General features: G+C 30.8%; 1 protein-coding gene across 2 annotated transcripts in view; it reads right to left on the minus strand.

Moving 5' to 3' along the window:
- The window catches only part of LOC127423510 (paladin-like), a 104,491-nt gene that overhangs the window by 31,572 nt on the left and 49,412 nt on the right, over positions 1 to 23,507 (minus strand). For both annotated transcript variants that reach the window (XM_051667883.1, XM_051667882.1), the window contains exons 13-18: positions 23,044 to 23,160; positions 22,730 to 22,909; positions 22,438 to 22,635; positions 14,800 to 14,940; positions 14,291 to 14,362; positions 10,336 to 10,476 (exon numbers count right to left, since the gene is read on the minus strand). In XM_051667883.1, the coding sequence (XP_051523843.1) occupies positions 10,336 to 10,476; positions 14,291 to 14,362; positions 14,800 to 14,940; positions 22,438 to 22,635; positions 22,730 to 22,909; positions 23,044 to 23,160 (849 nt within the window). The remainder of the gene's footprint in view (positions 1 to 10,335; positions 10,477 to 14,290; positions 14,363 to 14,799; positions 14,941 to 22,437; positions 22,636 to 22,729; positions 22,910 to 23,043; positions 23,161 to 23,507) is intronic.

A 23,507-nucleotide genomic window follows, 5' to 3' on the forward strand; every position in this document is an offset into this window, starting at 1 on the left:
TCGTTAAAAAAAAAAAAAGACACCTTTGGTATTCACAATCAAAATTGATTGACCATTGAAAATGAATGGGAAAGACCAAAAAATAAATAAATAAATAAATAAAAAAGGATTTTTTTATCTGTAAAATACAATCAATAAAACAGCCATAATTCAGAACAAAAACAGACAGTAATTACAGGGTGAGACTCTAAAACATCCTCAGTGCAAAACATACACACCCACTCACACACAAACTTATACACATGCAAAAATGATCTGGTGAGACTAAAACACGGAGCTTTTTTTTTTTTTTTACATTTGTCAAGAAACAAAACAATAAATCAGTCACAATGCTAAACACACACTCAGAAATGAAGAGGTGAGACGATAACACACTCGCAATGCAAAAAAATAATAAAATAAATATAAAAAACACACATGCACACATTTGTAAAAAAAATTTTTACTACAGAAATCTGAAATTGTAAAATGTTTACTGTGATTGTGTTTTATACTCTAATTAAATTTTCAGAATTTTGCCAGTTAATTTCTGTTTCTTGATGTTCATTTTCCTGACATTATTATGCATTTACTTTGAGTTATTAAAGTTTTATGTTTGAAATAAATTATTGGTAGAAAAATGTTTATTCCGTCTTCTTTTTGTAACACCATGGTCAGGTTTGACTGCAAGCATAATGACATGAACTTCAAAACAAGTTTTTAATGCTAAACTTTGACAAATAATAGTTTGATAATATCTAAATGCATATCTTGTGATAAATATATAGTTAGGTTACAATAAGCCATCATACTACACATTAGGTGTCTATAGCCATCTACTGGCTGTTACTGGCACGACATGATGTTCAAGTTCTGTTATTTATATTTTGTTCACCAGATGGCATCAATCTGCCTCCAACTTATGTCACATTCTCATATTTTCTTCCATGTTTAAACTTATAGAAGGGTAAGTTCTGATTTTTATTTTTTTCACAAAAAAATGTGCTTTTTTGTGTTACAAATTAATAGTAACATTTAGAAATGTACATGTAAATAAGATCAAAATAGCATAAAATCTCAAAAGAAATGCATAATATTATTGTTCTTCAGGGAAGAAAAAAAATGGTATCATCATCATCATCATCATCATCATCAACAAAACAAAAAAGGGGGTTACACACCTTATCCTTCCTGTCAAAAAAAGACTACGAATACCAAAGGTGCCATTTTTCAATACCATACCTCACTCAAAGGTCACAGATGACAAAGTTATTCATTCATTCATTCATCTGAACACTCTCTGAAAAATAAAAGGTAACGTTTAAGATACAAGGCCATCACCTGGGGTGGTATTTGTACGCTTAAGAAAAAGGTGCTTTTTTTTTGTTCATAGAGGAACAAAGAATAAAAATGCATCTTTAAAAAGTAAACAATCAAAACCTGCAAAAATAATAAATACACAAATACATATCTAAATACGTAAATAAATCCATATATTTGTGCATAAATAAACCCATAAATAAATGCACCAATTAATGCAAAATAATCCAAAATAAAATGTTGAGGAAATGCAAAAATGTTAAATTGAAAGGAAATGTAAAATTGAAAGTTGATTTTTAATTCTATATTTCTTTAATCATTCATTTATTTCTGTATTTATTTTTCCCTTTGTGCAACATGAGTGTTGAGAGGATGCCAATCAAACATCAGTAGGCGGACTTTATGACACTGTCATTTAGTCATTTATGACTATGACATTAATATTGACAATACTGAATTTTCAGTCAATCAATTAATACAAGTTTAGCCAAGGATCTCACTTTTATGATTCTCCGAACTATTTGCTGCCTTGCGTAGCAACTCTGCTATCGACCTTCTCTTCAAAAATGACCTCAAATTAGTTTTAGGTAAACAGTATATTATAAAATTCAAAACATTTGCAATCCACCTTAATTAACCCTATAAAGTTGTGTGTATTAAATATGATACACAACGTTTGACGGCTCCAGTTTTACTCTCTGTTCAAGCTGACGAGTCAAACAACCTATGGTATGTAAGTTTCACATGTTTATGGCACCATCTAGTGGTTATTTGTGAAAAAAGTGGTTTCAATGTTTATATCGATCTATTTATAATGGCAACAGACTTGCATGAAAAGTGACTTATGTTGGGATAAATGACAGCTTATTTTAATAAAGTAAAAGTGACAGTAATGATTATATTGTTACTGATATTTTAAAATGAGTATTTGTTGAATATAAGCAACTTGTGCTTGATTAAAATTTTGTATATTATTTTATTGAAAAAGCCCATTTGAATCCATGTATCAAAGTCAATATAGTACATATGCATATTAAACATATGCTAATAATTGTTTATTGATAAAAATATTTTATTCATGTTGTATTGGATGTGCTGAATTGAACTAATACATTTCAATCCATATTTATAGAGCAAGGAGAGGAAGTTCTCCTGGTCAAACTCTCAAACATTTGGTATCTCTGAAAAGACCAGGGAGTCCTCTGATAATACCCCAAGATTTACCACTGTAGCAAAACTTACATAACAAATGTGCTACACATAAATGATTTGCTGGGCCTCAGGAGGATAATGACCTTTAAAACCTAATATATCAAATATGATTTAGCTTTAGCAGCCATAAAATACTTTCTTAAAAATAGTGTATTTTTGGAAACTCAAAAATGTATATATTGATATTATTGTTTTTATGAGAATATATAAAAGTGCATTTCTAGTTTCAACATTATTTGTACTTCAGACCTTTCTTTAGTTGGACAAGAAAAACTATCTTCATAGCACGTGACCCACATTTGGTTTCCGGCCACTGAAAATGGGTAACATTTTAACTAATTTACTCACATTGAGAGCCCCATATCTCTGGGAATGAACCATATAGAGCCTTAAAACAGGAATGTTTGTTCTGAACCAGAATCTAAAAGGAAATGAAGATATCTTTAATACTTCTGGAGTTATAGACACTCAAACTTTGGAAAAACAACACAATTAAGTGTTTTTTTCCCCCATTTTTGGACTCGCACCATTGGCGTATAATGCAACAAGAGGAGCTGCAGTCAACTGATGTTAGTAAAATACTAAAACTAAAAATCCATAACAATAATAACCCTGCTTGTACCTTAAACGGTACCTTTTTTCTGAGAGAGCAGTGACGATTTCTTCAACAGCAGGAGTCAAACATCACCTGTTGACTTTTGACTTGGGTCAGTCAGCAACCATCTAGCAACGCCTTAACAACCCCTTAACAACACCCTAGCATCATAGCGGTGAGTTTTGCAAGGGCAAACACCACTCTCATTTCCTTCCTAAAATGTAAAAATCTAGTTCAAAGTTGCATTCTAATTGTTTTAGTTTGTTTGGGTGGCATTCCTTCTCTTCTCTTTCCATCAGAATTTTGTGTGTGGTGGTCTCCCTCTCATTCCTCTCATCTGGATCAACTCCATCCCTCCCTCACAGTAACATCGAGCACCTTTCCTCTCAAAACCCGCTCTAAACATTCTCCTCTTTCTGAAAATATTTTTCCACACCACCGTCCAAACCATGAGGGCCTTTCTTTAGGCACACATGCCCTGATTTACATTTCCTTCACTGTTACTGGAACAGTTCATTAGATGGTTGTTTTTTTCGGCTTCGCCTCAATATGATTGGGCTCTCATGTTGGACAGCAGCTTCATTGGTACCAAATGCATTAACTAATGTCAACATATAGAACCTTATTGTGAAGCATAACCAAACCATTGTACAGATACTAGCAAAAGCAACTTCTATGTGTTACTTAGTTCCATTATTTTCCCTAGATACTTCCACTGAAGTTTTTTTACTGTAGGATCATGTGATTTAGTAGAGAAGAACTCCCTGCCATAATGTCTGCCAGTTCAGATGAAATAAAGCATGTAGGTTATTTTAGATAGACCTGTCAAACAGAGACATATAATTAATGTGATCCATCAGACAAGTTCACCAACCCTTACCCACTCAAACCGCTCAAGAAACAAAGAGAAGACGTTAAAGAGACAGAGGTGGTATGAAACAATGAACCAGGAAAACGGTTTCAGAGGGCTGCTAATGTCCGTGTGGGATGGGGTTGCCACGGAGACGGTGTAATCTTGCATGGAGAGGGCTTGTGGTCAGAGGATGTGATCACAACACTTTCTCAATATAAGATCAACAGCTGCCAGATAACTCAGCAAAAACTCTTTGAAACTGCTGCTGCAGCAAAACATACTCACAGAATTGGTTGAGTGGATCCAGAACACTGCAGATACACTGAAAACCACGAGTTACTTTGCGATTAACTCTGAAAAATGGCCAATAATAAACAGGAAACCCTTAGCGTCATGGAGCCAGACTTTTGACTATCAGTCTGGTTTACTATGCCGTTTATTCTGGCCAAGAACCGGCCACTTAAGCACGAAGAGGCCATCCGATTGACATAAAAAACGACCAATTACAGTAGGCGGAATAAATGAATAGGTACTTAATCTATTTATGCTTATTTGCTTGTAATATAGCAGCCTGATATCTATAGCCCAATATTTGTAGCTTTGATGCTGCTGGCTGAAGTTTTCAGACGGTCCCTTACCACATCCTCCACAGATTTTGCACGTTTTAGCACAATGTGAGGACGTTTCACACGGTCCCTTACCCACCGTAGGCACAATTTCTAACGAATATCAAAGTAAAATTAATGATTTTGAACGATTTAACAGTGATGCCATCGGACCAGCTTCACACGATTTGTCCCGTATTGATTCGACAAAGGATGCATCATTTCATCTTTAAATACGGGACGGTCCTGTATTTTACGGGACGGGTGGCAACCCTACTTGGGACTGCCGCTCTGAAATGATGATGTCCAGAGATTGGATTGCATTCAGACTAGCACGGTAATGCATGGAGCAAGTGCATGCAATGCTACGTAAAGAGACCTTGCCTAAAAAGAACGATTCGTAGCATTGATGGATTACTGTGATTGGACAGCTAATAATTTTGTCAGAGTAATGCAGCCTCTTACTTAGTCGTTTACGTTAACCTGGAGATATTAACATGATTTGACAATAGAGGTCACTGTTTCCCCCAAACATTGCAAATGTACTGTTCTATCCTTCTAATTGGTAATTTGTACTCACAACAGAAATTCTCACGACCCAGTGGTTGGGAAACCATGGTTTAAAGGTTTAAAGATAGGGTTTGATTTTGATACAGATTTGCCCTCCAAAGAACATCGTGTCAGTCTGAGATTACATAAAGAGAGAGAAGCAATCGAGAAAGCCGAAATAGAAGAACTGTGGTGAATTCTCCAAGAAGTTTGGAACATCCTATCTGCCAACAACCAAGAAAAACTGTGTCCAGGTGTATCTAGGAGAATTGGGGCTGTTTTAAAGGCAAAGGTGGACACACCGAATATTGATTTAGCTTTTTTCTGTTTACTGGACTGTATGATGTTAACTGATTAATGAAAACTATTTATGGCATAATTTTTTTTTAAGAAATCCTCATTTTGAAAGCTTTTCACAAGTGCCTAAATCTTTTGCACAGTACTGTATATATATATATATATATATTTCTAGTTGCTTTGTACTCTTAAAAGACATGACTGAGATAAAATCATGAGTGAAAATCACAAGCTTTTCTGCAATGTTGCATCTGACATTACAACAAGTAGGTTAATTAGTCAGTCAAATGCATCCTAAATTATATCCACAACACAAACATAATATTACAACTGATATAGCACAGGTGAACTTGAACTAAAGCGTTTGAAAATCTCCATTTTCAGTTTTCTGACATTATTGTTTTCCAAAGCAACAGCACTTTCGAAAGTGTCGAAAGAGGGAAACGCCGTTCCAGTGTCAGGGCTGTATAGTGCGGCAGAAGCTGATATAAAATTCTGAAATGCGACAACAAATTTGAACCCATTTGCACATGTGCGATAAGTGTAATTTACACCTACGGGGAGCGTTGCAACAAAGACATGTACTGTACATTGAGTTCAATATTTGCTTTGCTATTGACAAATCTCGAGTGCTCAAACTTTGGCAGGTTGCCGTAGTCGCGCTGTCAGGGTCGCAGTAATGTTCCTTTCATATATTTTATATATCAAATATTTCATTATATCAAATATTTAATCAGGGTTCCCACTCATATTAAGACACAATTTTCCAGGACATTTTCGCAATGTCACAAGAGAGGTCATGCCATATATCATACATTCCTTTTGAAGTGCGCAGCACATGCAGTTTATATATTATATTCAATTAAATCGCAGCATTTTGTGGTTTAATAATAACACTAGGACATTTCATTTGATTGTGCATTCAAACATAAATTTTCATCCTAAATATCTCAAATTCCTTGACATTGTGTTTTATAGTTAATCCCATTTTTATTACTGCATTTAGTAATTCCGTCCGTGTTTTCCACATCGCAGAAATCACAGGTCACTACATGTGGCGTTATAAGCGGACTCCGATCATTAAATTAGTACAAATAATTTCACATCCAGAGGTGTAAAGGTCGCATCAGCACGCTACCATTTTGAATTAATTTTCACAACAAAAAAAAAAATCAGCGGCCCGACTATAGTCATTGAATCTACGTGCCAGGGCTTAGTTCATGTCAGTCGACTGCTGATGTTTTCCATGACTGGAAAACTGCATTGCAAAATTCCAGGTTTTCCAGGATGCGTGGGAACCCTGTTAATGTTTAATATTTTGTAGTAAACATTAAAAAAAGTAGTAAATTGTAATTTCCGCTAATGTACATTTTAGTTCACTAGCACCAGTACTAACGCCTAATAAAGTAAGCATACAGCCCTGAGTGTGCATAAGAGGCATAAACGCAGCAAAATCAATGTGGTTTTTAAATCACGAATTTACAGAAATATGTTACCTGATGTCATCATTTTCCAAAGTATGTGTCATTGAAGAAAACGTTGTTCCAGTGTGGATAAGAGGCATAAGCGAGGCAATATAAATGCATTTTCAAATAAAAATATAATAGTATGGATGTATCCAATGTGGCGTGATAGTTAGGATGTGTAACTCACATTGTGAATACACTGTTTCCGTATATACTACGATAAAAGTCTTTAAAACAAAGAAAATTAATTACAAACAGTCTCTAAAGCATGAAGAATTCACAACACAGTAACTTACTGTAAGTATACTTAACCCTGTAAGCTCTGAACGTGTTTTTTTTAAAGATTTCCAGTTTCAGTGGCATACCCAAAATTAAAGGCTCGTAACTCGACAAAAAAACAAACAAACAAACAAACAAACCAAAAAACAAGGAGGGTCAAGTGTTTGGTATCATTGTAAAGAACTACATAAGTAGTAATTACACATGCAAACACAACAATGACTAAAGGTTTGCATAGCATGCAGACATGATTTTAGTAATGAGATTTCACAGAACGAGTTTCATTCTGTGTCATTTGAGTCATCATTGAGTCTGTGTCATGTATTTGGCGCCATCTCCTGGTGGCCATATGTAACATTGTGCTTCATGTGGATTATCTAATGATATATGCATCTGATTACCTTGTGTGTGGACTCGCTTGAAAAATAATCACCTCCTCTAAGTAATGTTATGCGATATTTTATGTTCCGTTTATGTTTTGTGAAGTTATAAATGAAAACGTGGCATATAAGCAACACCAACTTAATTGTCAAAGACATATACTTAGCTATTACTCACTATATTTTTGTCTGTGAGTAAAACAAATAGGCTGGTTGTATTCTACTCTTTGAGAGCTTTCCAACAACATATGACACATGGATATTTGATAAGTTTGATTTTTTTACTGATTGCAATAATATGTACAGTGCAATTTTTTATATAAATTATAAAAGCGGAACGCTTATGATTTGTCTCTAAATTTCAAATCACTTGTTCAGTTTTGGTCATAATGTCTACATGCATTGGAAAGTAGAGCTTCTAAACTTTCAAAAGATACCTATTGTGTGTTGGTCAAGACTGTAGTTGTTAATATTTCAACAATTATTATTTTTTCTCGCGCCGGCGGGACCATCTGAGCTTAAAGGGTTAACACTATAATGCAATACTATTTTCATGACAAAGACAGTTTTCACATGTATTTTGTGTTGATAAACCTTTTTATATGTTTAAAACATGTTGAAAGATCAGTCACTATTTACTTTTATTGTATATACCAGTTAAATTAATATACCCGCAGAAATTTGTTAACTGGTGGAAATGTAAGTATCATTTCTAGCATGGTAGGATATTGTTCCAATCAGAAGTTGCACTACAAATAATAATTATATTATTTTCAATTTTTACCGCAGGAATTATTAAATAACACCTTTGTCATCTGCGCATTTACATCTTGTATTTAGTCACCAAAAAGGTTTCCAGTATTTAATGCAAGACGAAATCCATTTGAAAAATGATACCAAATTGATGACCAATTATCACAAATAATTAGATTAAATATCATTTTATTTATTGATTAAAAAAATAAAAAAATACAAAAATATAATTTTTAAATCATTTTAATATATATTTTTGCTTATTTAACCGCCCCTAACTGTTTGGAAAAAAAGATGCCATGAAAGTAAATAGTGACTGAGCCCAACATCTTGTTTAGATATAAAGTTATGTGGGTTTGGAACAACATGAGGGTGAGTAAATGATGACAGAATGTACATTTTTGGGTGAACTATCCCTTTAATACTACAGTGAGTCATGTGAAAACTCAGTTACTGTAATGACTGAACTGAGAGAGGGAGAAAGCAGTTGAGGACAATGTGATTCATTGATAGCAGATGCAGACGGGTTCGAGTAGCTCTCAGTAGCTTCACAGACCTGCATTGATTTTCAGGAGCACAGAGGCCCCTCTGCACTTTACATAAGAGGACTGCCATACACACGGCATACACGTGTGATGACCTGATCCACAAACACATTAACACACACCCTCCCCACAACCAGCACGACACAAAATCCATTTGTACTCGCACACGTCACAACGAAACACGTCTGTCAGTCATTACGGGTTCACAGCTCACTGCAGATCTTAATGTGAGCGGAAAACTTCGCATAAAACAACAACTTCATTCGCAAAGAAACATTAAAGGCTCTCCATGTGTTTTAGGAGCACATCAGCTGATGTTTTTCACAGAATCCTTATAATAAAATCAAGAATCTTGACATTTGCTCATGCAGCTTTTATGAAACCAGACCAATTAAGTGCCTGTTGATTAATGTTTAATTATACTATAATTGTCTAAAGTGAATTACACCTTCAGTCCCTCTGGGGGAAAGATGCTGCCATCTATAGGACTCTTGGAGACGGTGCAGAAACACCCAAAATCTAATAGTGAAGTCATCAAAACTATAAAATAACACAAATGGAAGGATGGTAATTATGTAGTGACCAAAAAAATGTCAAAACACAAAATGATTTACAAACAGTCTCTAAGCATGATGAATTCGCAACATAGTAACTTCAAAAACGTTGCTAATTCGTCATTTTGTTATACTGTTTTCACACGTGATATTTTACATTGATAAACCTTTGATATGATTGATGCATGTCTAAATTAATGCATGTTTTTTACACTTTCCAAATGGTTGCAATGACACACGTTTGTCATTTTGCACATTATCATCAACTAAAATGTATTAATTTGCCATTTCAGTCAGAATATAATGGACTAAAATTAATAAATGCGACATGACAAAAATGTTACTACATTTAAAGGACATTTTGATCCTTTTGAAGTGTCCTTATTACCACTAGTCTAAAATAAAAAGATGTGAACTTTGAGCTCCACAACACTAAGCAACCCAAAACTGAATATCTGCAAAGATTTGATGCCATCAACCTCACAGACTTCGGCAAATGCAACTAATCTTACAACATCCTCCGAAGTGCTCACTGTATCAACATGGTACCTTTAAAACATAACATTTGGGCCAGCCAATCAGATTGCAGCTAGAGATTTCAACCAGCTCTTGCCATTTTTGTATGCAGCATGCATCAGTCTGAGGTTAATAAGTGTGTTTACATGCACACAAAAAACAAGAAAACAGCCTTTACATGATTATGAAATTATTTTTTTACGTCAATATGTAAACAGTCATTCGTGCTACAGAGAAGCCGGTAAGAATGCTGACAGAAGCGTTTACATGCAACACGTAATCAAGGCAATGCTCAAAAATCGCTTGGTTTTTGCTACGTGTTTATGACCTCACCCTGATAAAGGAATGCTGTTTAATGCATTTACATGTCCGCACGTGAACACGCTCAACAATAGAGTCTGTGAGTACATGAGATGATGAAGTGCCCTCTACCTGTCTGTACGTGCTGATGATGATTTCTCTCAGGTGGTAGTGCAGCGGCGTCATCGTCTCACTGACACAGTCTAACGCCAAGTCCACCTCCCTCTTCATCCTGTGACCGTCAGGGAGCAACCTCACCAACTTCATCACCACCTAAACACACACAAACACATCATATTCAATGGTCACAATAATAAAACAACATAGAGAGGGGTGTTTTCATTCTTCCAATCACCGAGAGTGATAGTCACATGTCAAGAGTCAACATGAAACAGCATTCGCAACTCATTTTACCTGCCGTAATGTGAATGTGAAAACGTATACTTGCAGAGTGAAACAGGATATTCAACGAGACATGAAATGTGGGATGGGACCTGATTTTACCCATCAGTAATTGTTTGGATGGTTTAAGGTGAGCTTATATGACAGGTGGTTGAAAGAGTCAAAATTAGAACAATTACATGTACGATAACATTTTTGTAAATTAATGTATACTGTATCCAAGATGCGATAGTAAATAAAAATGATTACATCACTATCTGGATAACAGAATGGAAAAACCCAAAGACCATCAAGATCACTGTTGGGTGTAATCCAATTACAAAGTAATAAATTAATGTAATCTAATTACTTGTAGTCCAAAAAGTAGTAGGATAATATAACAAAGTATTGCAATAATTTAGGCAGGGCCTGGGTTGCTCAGCGAGTATTGACGCTGACTATCACCCCTGGAGTCGCGAGTTCGAATCCAGGGTGTGCCGAGTGACTCCAGCCAGGTCTCCTAAGCAACCAAATTGGCCCGGTTGCTAGGGAGGGTAGAGTCACATGGGGTAACCTCCTCGTGGTCATGATTAGTGGTTCTCGCTCTCAATGGGGCGTATGGTGAGTTGTGTGTGGATCGCGGAGAGTAGCATGAGCCTCCACATGCTGTGAGTCTCCGCGCTGTCATGCACAACGAGTCACGTGATAAGATGCACGGATTGACGGTCTCAGAAGCGGAGGCAACTGAGACTCGTCCTCCACCACCCGGATTGAGGTGAGTAACCGCGCCACCACGAGGACCTACTAAGTAGTGGGAATTGGGCATTCCAAAATTGGGAGAAGAAAAAAAAATAAAAGAAAAAAAATGAGCCAGTATTTTCTTTAATATTATTTTTAATATATGCATTCTGTTTTATACTAAACCGTTATTCTCAATGTACATTATTCCATCTGTGTTTATATTACTGTACCTTGTGTTATATTATCCAGGCATTATAAAAAGAGAAGTTGGGTTCTGGAGTCCATTTGGAAGATAGTCGTAGATAAATACATGTGAGCTATATATTTATACAACAGCACTCTTTACTCATCTCACTCGCATAAAAACACAGATTATATCCTCCTCAAGATGCATCAACACCATGGAAGAACATAATGAAACAGCTATGCCGAATTAGGTAAATAAATGCTTTAACAGCGTTTATTACATTAATCTCTAACAGCTGAAGGTGAGGAGACTTATGACAACAGCACTGCTTACTGTACAGGGGTGAATTCATTTTTCATTTCATGTTTTTACAGACTCTGTGTGAATAGACCTTCTGTCAGAGGTTTTTCTCACAAAACTGTCACGAATTTGGTGTGAACAGGCCTTTAAAACAAGAAAAAAATACAAGCAAAAAACAAAAAACAAGCAGAATGACACGGTAGATTTTAAGTCTGGTTTCAGAGCAATCTAAAAAAATTCAGTAAGGTTAATGCTTAAATTAAGAAAAACTATTTGCCAGTTTTCCCTTTGAATCAAGTTTTTTTTTCTTACCCTGCGGCAAATATTTTTCTCTTGTTACAAGCATAAACATGACTAAATTTGGTTACATTTCTCTGAAAACAAGACAAAACAACTTATATAATTTTGCTTTTCAAGTAAATGTATCTCCGCAATAAAACAGTGATATGTAACCAAAAAGCCATTAACTCTATAACGCCGTGTGTATTAAATATGATACACAACGTTTGACGGCTCCTGTTTCACTCTCTGTTCAAGCTGACGAGTCAAACAACCTGTGTTATGTAAGTTTCACATGTTTATGGCACCATCTAGTGGTTATTTTTTTGGGGAAAAAAAGTGGTTTCCATGTTTAATAGTAATGATTATATTGTTACTGATATTTTACAATGAGTATTTGTTGAATATAAGCAACTTGTGCTTGATTAAAATTTTGTATATTATTTTATTGAAAAAGCCCCTTTGAAATGCACGTATCAAATGTGATACAACAGGCTTTTGAGGAATATCTCTCAATCATCATTACATTACATTCATGCACACCACAAAAACAAAATCACAGAGCTTTGAAAATTTTTACATATACACTGGCGGCCAAAAGTTTGAATAATGTACAGATTTTGCTGTTTCGGAAGGTAATTGGTACTTTAATTCACCAAAGTGGCATTCAGCTGATCACAAAGTATAGTCAGGACATTACTGATGTAAACAGCACCATCACTATTTGAAAAAGTCATTTTTGATCAAATCTAGACAGCAGCCATCACTCCAACACCTTATCCTTGAGTAATCATGATAAATTGATCATTTGGTACTAGAAAATCACTTGCCATTATATCAAACACAGTTGAAAGATATTTGGTTCGTTAAATGAAGCTTAACATTGTCTTTGTGTTTGTTTTTGAGTTGCCACAGTATGCAATAGACTGGCATGTCTTTAGGTCAATATTAGGTCAAAAATGACAAAAAAGAAACAGATTTCTCTGGAAACTCGTCAGTCAATCATTGTTTTGAGGAATGAAGACTATACAATGCATTGAAAGATTTCATCCAAAGGTGTACACTACAGTCTTCAAAGACAAAGGACAACTGACTCTAACAAGGACAGAAAGAGATGTGGAAGACCAGATGTACAACTAAACAAGAGGATAAGTACATCAGAGTCTCTAGTTTGAGAAATAGACACCTCACATGTCCTCAGCTGACAGCTTCATTGAATTCTACCCGCTCAACACCAGTTTCATGTACAACAGTAAAGAGAAGACTCAGGGGTGCAGGCCTTATGGGAAGAATTGCAAAGAAAAAGCCACTTTTGAAACAGAAAAACAAAAAGAAATGTTTAGAGTGGGCAAAGAAACACAGACATTGGACAACAGATAATTGGAAAAGAGTGTTATGGATCTTAACCCCATTGAGCTTTTGTGGGATCAGCTAGACTGTAAGGTGCGTGAGAAGTGCCCGACAAGACAGACACATCTATGGCAAGTGCTACAGGAAGTGTGGGGTGAAATGTCACCTGAGTATCTGGACAAACTGACCGCTGGCATAACAAGGATCTGCAAAGCTGTCATTGCTGCACGTTTTTGATGAGAACTCTTTGAAGTAGTTTTTTTCATATTGTAATAGTCATTTTTCATGTTATTCATGTCCTGACTATACATTGTGATCAGCTGAATGCCACTTTGGTGAATAAAAGTACCAATTTCTTTCAATAAGAGCAAAATCTGTACATTATTCCAAACTTTTTGCCGCCAGTGTACATTTTATAAGATATATTTAAAGTGTGAACTAATATTTCAGTGTATTTTCATATATGCAGCCTGCTCTGTCATCATAAAGATCTCATTATTTTACATTACAAGCTATTATGATGTCATGAATTGCAGGGCTTCAGGAAGATAATGACCTTTAAAGCCTAATATATCAAATATGATACATAAAAAAAAAAAGTGCACATTTTTTTTTTTAACGATTTCTTTTTAAACAGGTAGTTTGTCTAATGGTACTAAAAACAGTTTAAATGTAAAAAAAATAAATAAAAAAAATAGAATTTTCCGACAATTCTTTCATATGTCAGGCTTTACAGGGTTAATACTTTTTGGGTTATTTCTTTAATTTCTTTTTCTTTTCTTTTTTTTTCAGAAAAGACAAGAAATTGAAAAACGTAGTTTTGAACCCCCACCCCCCAATGTACATCACCTCAAATTCGCCCTTTGTGTATTTGGCATCAGGAACGCTGACGATTTCATCTTCACTGAACTCTGGAAAACCCTGTCAAACAAAAACAATATCTTAAATACCATTTTTAAAATGCAGCATGGTATTTTTGGACATGTACCATGGTAATACCACAGTATTCTATGAAGTACCATGTAAACACCATGGTGTATGATTATGATAATCATTGTGTACAATGCTATATCAAGTCTCATGGTATTACCATCTGATAACATCACATGGCTACTTAGCTAATATAAATGGATATATGTTATTATTAATAATAATAATAATAAGCTGAAATTATTTTTATAGCTAACTATTAAGATTAGCTTAAAGCTTCCACGACTATTGACCCATTAAATAGTTCAGCATCATTATACAAAAACATCTGACCGCTGAAGCTGGAACAGACCAATCACAATCAAGTATTCCAGTGTAATAAATTCAAATATTCTATATTATTACTCTTATATAGTAAGCAGACATACATTGAAATGCCAGAGTGTGAGGGTTGCGATCACCATCGCCGTCGTCGTACGGCCTTTACCGTTAGAACAGTTGAACACAAACGCAGAGAGAGAGTCGTCAGCGAGACGAGCCTTCATCGCCTCCAACAACCTGTCAAAACCCTGAAAACACGCATGGCCAAAGATCAAAACATATTCAAAAAACTCATTCACATTATACAATGGAAAAAATAACTACCTGCAACTTTTTAAAGGTCAAATCATCTAATCGAAGAAAAAAAAAAAAAACGCTGAACACTTTGATGCATAAAGCGGGACATTTAACTTTAAACGAGCCAAAAATACAACAGGCACTCTTATTTTTAAATGTCTGAGTTTTAATGCTTTCAGCTGCTCATTCAAACAAGTGACATAAAATACGCATCATTACAAACCTCCATAAAGTATTACAAAATAAACACTTAAAAGTTGATGTCATATTTCATCAACAGTAGATCGTCAGCGGTCACTGGTCATAAATGTCCCGCGGTCACTGATTGGAAACACGCTGGAACCGCTGGAAACACTCACAAGCCCCCGCGTGCATGAAGAATGTGCAACAGTGCCGCATCTTCAATTTTAACGACCCGGCACACACATTTATTAAATTAAGTCATATCTTTATGAAGTTTAATTTGACATAGTAATTCCTGTCTTTCCGTCACCAGATTTAAGACCTCTTTCAATTATAATTAAAGACTTTTGCTAATTTAAGATATTTAAGACTCTTTATGACCTTAATTTTTAGAAAACTGAATTTGAGACATTTTAAGACTTTAAAGCTATAACATTTAACATATTTAAAACTTTTTATGAACTTAAATATTAGAAAACTGAATTTGAGACATTAAGACTTTAAAGCTATAACATTTAACATATTTAAGACTTTATGAACTTAAATATTAGAAAACTGAATTTTAGACATTTTAAGACTTTAAAGCTACAACATTTAACATATTTAAAACTTTTTATGAACTTAAATATTAGAAAACTGAATTTTAGACATTTTAAGACTTTAAAGCTATAACATTTAACATATTTAAAACTTTTTATGAACTTAAATATTAGAAAACTGAAATTTAGACATTTTAAGACTTTAAAGCTATAACATTTAACATATTAAAGACTTTATGAACTTAATTATTAGAAAACTGAATTTTAGACATTTTAAGACTTTAAAACTATAACATTTAACATATTTAAAACTATGAACTTAAATATTAGAAAACTGAAATTTGAGACATTTTAAGACTTTAAAACTATAACACTTAACATATTTAAAACTATGAACTTAAATATTAGAAAACTGAATTTGAGACATTTTAAGACTTTAAAACTATAACATTTAACATATTTAAAACTATGAACTTAATTTTTAGAAAACTGAATTTTACACATTTTAAGACTTTAAAACTATAACATTTAACATATTTAAAACTATGAACTTAAATATTAGAAAACTGAATTTTAGACATTTTAAGACTTTAAAGCTACAACATTTAACATATTTAAAACTTTTTATGAACTTAAATATTAGAAAACTGAATTTTAGACATTTTAAGACTTTAAAGCTATAACATTTAACATATTTAAAACTTTTTATGAACTTAAATATTAGAAAACTGAAATTTAGACATTTTAAGACTTTAAAGCTATAACATTTAACATATTAAAGACTTTATGAACTTAATTATTAGAAAACTGAATTTTAGACATTTTAAGACTTTAAAACTATAACATTTAACATATTTAAAACTATGAACTTAAATATTAGAAAACTGAAATTTGAGACATTTTAAGACTTTAAAACTATAACACTTAACATATTTAAAACTATGAACTTAAATATTAGAAAACTGAATTTGAGACATTTTAAGACTTTAAAACTATAACATTTAACATATTTAAAACTATGAACTTAAATATTAGAAAACTGAAATTTGAGACATTTTAAGACTTTAAAACTATAACACTTAACATATTTAAAACTATGAACTTAAATATTAGAAAACTGAATTTGAGACATTTTAAGACTTTAAAACTATAACATTTAAAATATTTAAAACTTTTTATGAACTTAAATATTAGAAAACTGAATTTTAGACATTTTAAGACTAAAGCTATAACATTTAACATATTTAAAACTTTTTATGAACTTAAATATTAGAAAACTGAATTTTAGACATTTTAAGACTAAAGCTATAACATTTAACATATTTAAAACTTTTTATGAACTTAAATATTAGAAAACTGAATTTTAGACATTTTAAGACTTTAAAACTATAACATTTAACATATTTAAAACTTTTTATGAACTTAAATATTAGAAAACTGAATTTGAGATATTTTAAGACTTTAAAGCTATAACATTTAACATATTTAAAACTTTTTATGAACTTAAATATTAGAAAACTGAATTTTAGACATTTTAAGACTTTAAAACTATAACATTTAACATATTTAAAACATTTTATGAACTTAAATATTAGAAAACTGAATTTGAGACATTTTAAGACTTTAAAGCTATAACATTTAACATATTTAAAACTTTTTATGAACTTAAATATTAGAAAACTGAATTTTAGACATTTTAAGACTTTAAAGCTATAACATTTAACATATTTAAAACTTTTTATGAACTTAAATATTAGAAAACTGAATTTTAGACATTTTAAGACTTTAAAACTATAACATTTAACATATTTAAAACTTTTTATGAACTTAAATATTAGAAAACTGAATTTTAGACATTTTAAGACTTTAAAGCTATAACATTTAACATATTTAAAACTTTTTATGAACTTAAATATTAGAAAACTGAATTTTAGACATTTTAAGACTTCAAAACTATAACATTTAACATATTTAAAACTATGAACTTAAATATTAGAAAACTGAATTTTAGACATTTTAAGACTTTAAAGCTATAACATTTAACATATTAAAAACTTTTTATGAACTTAAATATTAGAAAACTGAATTTTAGACATTTTAAGACTTTAAAACTATAACATTTAACATATTAAAAACTTTTTATGAACTTAAATATTAGAAAACTGAATTTTAGACATTTTAAGACTTTAAAACTATAACATTTAACATATTAAAAACTTTTTATGAACTTAAATATTAGAAAACTGAAATTTAGACATTTTAAGACTTTAAAGCTATAACATTTAACATATTAAAAACTTTTTATGAACTTAAATATTAGAAAACTGAAATTTAGACATTTTAAGACTTTAAAACTATGACATTTAACATATTAAAGACTTTATGAACTTAATTATTAGAAAACTGAATTTTAGACATTTTAAGACTTTAAAGCTATAACATTTAACATATTAAAGACTTTATGAACTTAATTATTAGAAAACTGAATTTTAGACATTTTAAGACTTTAAAGCTATAACATTTAACATATTAAAAACTTTTTATGAACTTAAATATTAGAAAACTGAATTTTAGACATTTTAAGACTTTAAAGCTATAACATTTAACATATTAAAAACTTTTTATGAACTTAAATATTAGAAAACTGAATTTTAGACATTTTAAGACTTTAAAACTATAACATTTAACATATTTAAAACTATGAACTTAATTATTAGAAAACTGAATTTTAGACATTTTAAGACTTTAAAGCTATAACATTTAACATATTAAAGACTTTATGAACTTAATTATTAGAAAACTGAATTTTAGACATTTTAAGACTTTAAAGCTATAACATTTAACATATTAAAAACTTTTTATGAACTTAAATATTAGAAAACTGAATTTTAGACATTTTAAGACTTTAAAGCTATAACATTTAACATATTAAAAACTTTTTATGAACTTAAATATTAGAAAACTGAATTTGAGACATTTTAAGACTTTAAAACTATAACATTTAACATATTTAAAACTATGAACTTAATTATTAGAAAACTGAATTTTAGACATTTTAAGACTTTAAAGCTATAACATTTAACATATTAAAAACTTTTTATGAACTTAAATATTAGAAAACTGAATTTTAGACATTTTAAGACTTTAAAACTATAACATTTAACATATTTAAAACTTATGAACTTAAATATTAGAAAACTGAATTTTAGACATTTTAAGACTTTAAAGCTATAACATTTAACATATTAAAAACTTTTTATGAACTTAAATATTAGAAAACTGAATTTTAGACATTTTAAGACTTTAAAGCTATAACATTTAACATATTTAAAACTTTTTATGAACTTAAATATTAGAAAACTGAATTTTAGACATTTTAAGACTTTAAAACTATAACATTTAACATATTTAAAACTATGAACTTAAATATTAGAAAACTGAATTTGAGACATTTTAAGACTTTAAAGCTATAACATTTAACATATTAAAGACTTTATGAACTTAATTATTAGAAAACTGAATTTTAGACATTTTAAGACTTTAAAGCTATAACATTTAACATATTAAAAACTTTTTATGAACTTAAATATTAGAAAACTGAATTTTAGACATTTTAAGACTTTAAAACTATAACATTTAACATATTTAAAACTTTTTATGAACTTAAATATTAGAAAACTGAATTTTAGACATTTTAAGACTTTAAAGCTATAACATTTAACATATTAAAAACTTTTTATGAACTTAAATATTAGAAAACTGAATTTTAGACATTTTAAGACTTTAAAACTATAACATTTAACATATTTAAAACTTTTTATGAACTTAAATATTAGAAAACTGAATTTTAGACATTTTAAGACTTTAAAGCTATAACATTTAACAAATTAAAAACTTTTTATGAACTTAAATATTAGAAAACTGAATTTGAGACATTTTAAGACTTTAAAGCTATAACATTTAACATATTTAAAACTTTTTATGAACTTAAATATTAGAAAACTGAAATTTAGACATTTTAAGACTTTAAAACTATAACATTTAACATATTTAAAACTATGAACTTAAATATTAGAAAACTGAATTTGAGACATTTTAAGACTTTAAAGCTATAACATTTAACATATTAAAGACTTTATGAACTTAATTATTAGAAAACTGAATTTTAGACATTTTAAGACTTTAAAACTATAACATTTAACATATTTAAAACTTTTTATGAACTTAAATATTAGAAAACTGAATTTTAGACATTTTAAGACTTTAAAACTATAACATTTAACATATTAAAAACTTTTTATGAACTTAAATATTAGAAAACTGAATTTTAGACATTAAGACTATAAAACTATAACATTTAACATATTTAAAACTTTTTATGAACTTAAATATTAGAAAACTGAATTTTAGACATTTTAAGACTTTAAAGCTATAACATTTAACATATTTAAAACTTTTTATGAACTTAAATATTAGAAAACTGAAATTTAGACATTTTAAGACTTTAAAGCTATAACATTTAACATATTAAAAACTTTTTATGAACTTAAATATTAGAAAACTGAATTTTAGACATTTTAAGACTTTAAAACTATAACATTTAACATATTTAAAACTTTTTATGAACTTAAATATTAGAAAACTGAATTTTAGACATTTTAAGACTTCAAAACTATAACATTTAACATATTAAAGACTTTATGAACTTAAATATTAGAAAACTGAAATTTAGACATTAAGACTAAAGCTATAACATTTAACATATTTAAAACTATGAACTTAAATATTAGAAAACTGAATTTTAGACATTTTAAGACTTTAAAGCTATAACATTTAACATATTTAAAACTTTTTATGAACTTAAATATTAGAAAACTGAATTTTAGACATTTTAAGACTTTAAAACTATAACATTTAACATATTTAAAACTATGAACTTAATTATTAGAAAACTGAATTTTAGACATTTTAAGACTTTAAAGCTATAACATTTAACATATTAAAAACTTTTTATGAACTTAATTATTAGAAAACTGAATTTTAGACATTTTAAGACTTTAAAGCTATAACATTTAACATATTAAAAACTTTTTATGAACTTAAATATTAGAAAACTGAAATTTAGACATTTTAAGACTTTAAAACTATAACATTTAACATATTTAAAACTATGAACTTAAATATTAGAAAACTGAATTTGAGACATTTTAAGACTTTAAAGCTATAACATTTAACATATTTAAAACTTTTTATGAACTTAAATATTAGAAAACTGAATTTTAGACATTTTAAGACTTTAAAACTATAACATTTAACATATTTAAAACTATGAACTTAAATATTAGAAAACTGAATTTTAGACATTTTAAGACTTTAAAACTATAACATTTAACATATTTAAAACTTTTTATGAACTTAAATATTAGAAAACTGAATTTTAGACATTTTAAGACTTTAAAGCTATAACATTTAACATATTAAAAACTTTTTATGAACTTAAATATTAGAAAACTGAATTTTAGACATTTTAAGACTTTAAAGCTATAACATTTAACATATTAAAAACTTTTTATGAACTTAATTATTAGAAAACTGAATTTTAGACATTTTAAGACTTTAAAACTATAACATTTAACATATTTAAAACTATGAACTTAAATATTAGAAAACTGAATTTTAGACATTTTAAGACTTTAAAGCTATAACATTTAACATATTTAAAACTTTTTATGAACTTAAATATTAGAAAACTGAATTTTAGACATTTTAAGACTTTAAAACTATAACATTTAACATATTTAAAACTATGAACTTAATTATTAGAAAACTGAATTTTAGACATTAAGACTTTAAAGCTATAACATTTAACATATTAAAAACTTTTTATGAACTTAATTATTAGAAAACTGAATTTTAGACATTTTAAGACTTTAAAACTATAACATTTAACATATTTAAAACTATGAACTTAAATATTAGAAAACTGAATTTTAGACATTTTAAGACTTTAAAGCTATAACATTTAACATATTTAAAACTTTTTATGAACTTAAATATTAGAAAACTGAATTTTAGACATTTTAAGACTTTAAAGCTATAACATTTAAAATATCTAAGGCTTTTTATTAAGTTACATTTTAGAAAATTGAATTTAAGACATTTAAAGACTTTTAAAAATAATTTCTAAACGTCTTCTAAAATTTAAGTTCATAAAAATTCTTATACTTAAATGGTATAGCAAAAGTCTTAATTAAATATTTATTAATTATTAAAGAGGTTTTAAATGTGGGGACGGAAAGACAGGAACCACGTTGTGAAACCAGACTTTAAAAAGATACAACTTAATTTAATAAATGCATCCGACGGGTCCTTCAAAGTGAAGACATGGCACTGTTGCACTTTTAAGAACCCAGATATTGTACATTTATTACACAGAGATAGTAGCATGTATTTGACCTAAATTCCACTGTCAAAATAAGAATTCCCCAAGAATGAACGTGGCCCACCTACATGTTTCCTATTCTCACTGACAACAAAGCACTTAAATGTGATGTACTCATATTTATGACTTCAGAAGTGGGAAACAGGATAACTATGATAGCATGTGAAGGCCACAAGAGGGAGCATAAGCTCTTTTTCTCTCCTGTCCTTTGCTCTACCAGTATGTAACGTATTAGAGGGAATATACGCTCCTTTATCACTATATCTGACAGTGAGTGTGTTTACCACTTCATCAGGAGCAGAGCAGTCTGGTAGAGGTATACGTGTATACTGAAGTTTGTGGTTTGAACTCTTGTGTTGGTTGAAGATCTCTTGTACAGTCACACAACTCTTCATCATCTTCATCTGTTTCTCCTGTTCAAGAGTCACTTCAAGCCATTTCTGACTGGCCAGAATATCCTCTTTCAGAGTTGCTTCCAATCTCTACACACAAACATGAAGTGATGGACAAGTTGACACAGATTCTGTCCATAGTGTTTAAGTTGAACAGAACCTTTTACGAACTCGTTAGTCTGACCTCAATCTCCTGCGGCTGTGAGGGCAACACAGATATGTGCTGGTCCACACAGGTGGGCTCTCTCGTACAGAAGATCTGACCGTTTGCCTCCAGTACCAACTGATTCTGCAAATTCACCCACAAAACGCTGCTGTGCTTCCTCTTCTCATCCGTGAGATACGCCAGAACCGCTGCTGTCGCCTGACGGGGAGAGAACGGCAAAAACAAAAAACATTTACAAGAGTCACCAGAGGAGAAATGATCACAAAAAGTGGCTAATCTGTACTTGTGAAGAGCTTTGAAGGAATAAAAGTCGTAATTTTAAGACACTTTACCTCAGATGTGGGCTGTGCCATCCCGTAGATGGACATCTTGGGCACTCGTCTGTAATTAGCCACTTTCATCTCTTTAATCGTGCTCAAAACATCAGGGGCTAAATATTCACCCACAACCTAAAAAACAAAAAACAGCCCTTTAGGCAAATATTAAAATTGTCCTGATTAATTTGGTTCAGGTTTAATATATCTGCTTAAAGGAGAAGTGTCGTGTTTTCAGATGTTAAAATATGTCCTCCTGTACAGATTACACATTAAACTGATTGAGGTCAGGGCTTTGTGATGGCCACTCCAATACCTTGACTTTGTTGTCCTTAAGCCATTTTGCCACAACTTTGGAGGTATGCTTGGGGTCATTGTACATTTGGAAGACCCATTTGCGACCAAGCTTTAACGTCTTGAGATGCTGCTTCAATATATCCACAAAATTTTCCTTCCTCATGATGCCATCTATTTTCTGAAGT

The sequence above is a fragment of the Myxocyprinus asiaticus genome, chromosome 32, assembly GCF_019703515.2.
Source record: "Myxocyprinus asiaticus isolate MX2 ecotype Aquarium Trade chromosome 32, UBuf_Myxa_2, whole genome shotgun sequence".
NCBI classification, from domain to species: Eukaryota; Metazoa; Chordata; class Actinopteri; order Cypriniformes; family Catostomidae; genus Myxocyprinus; species Myxocyprinus asiaticus.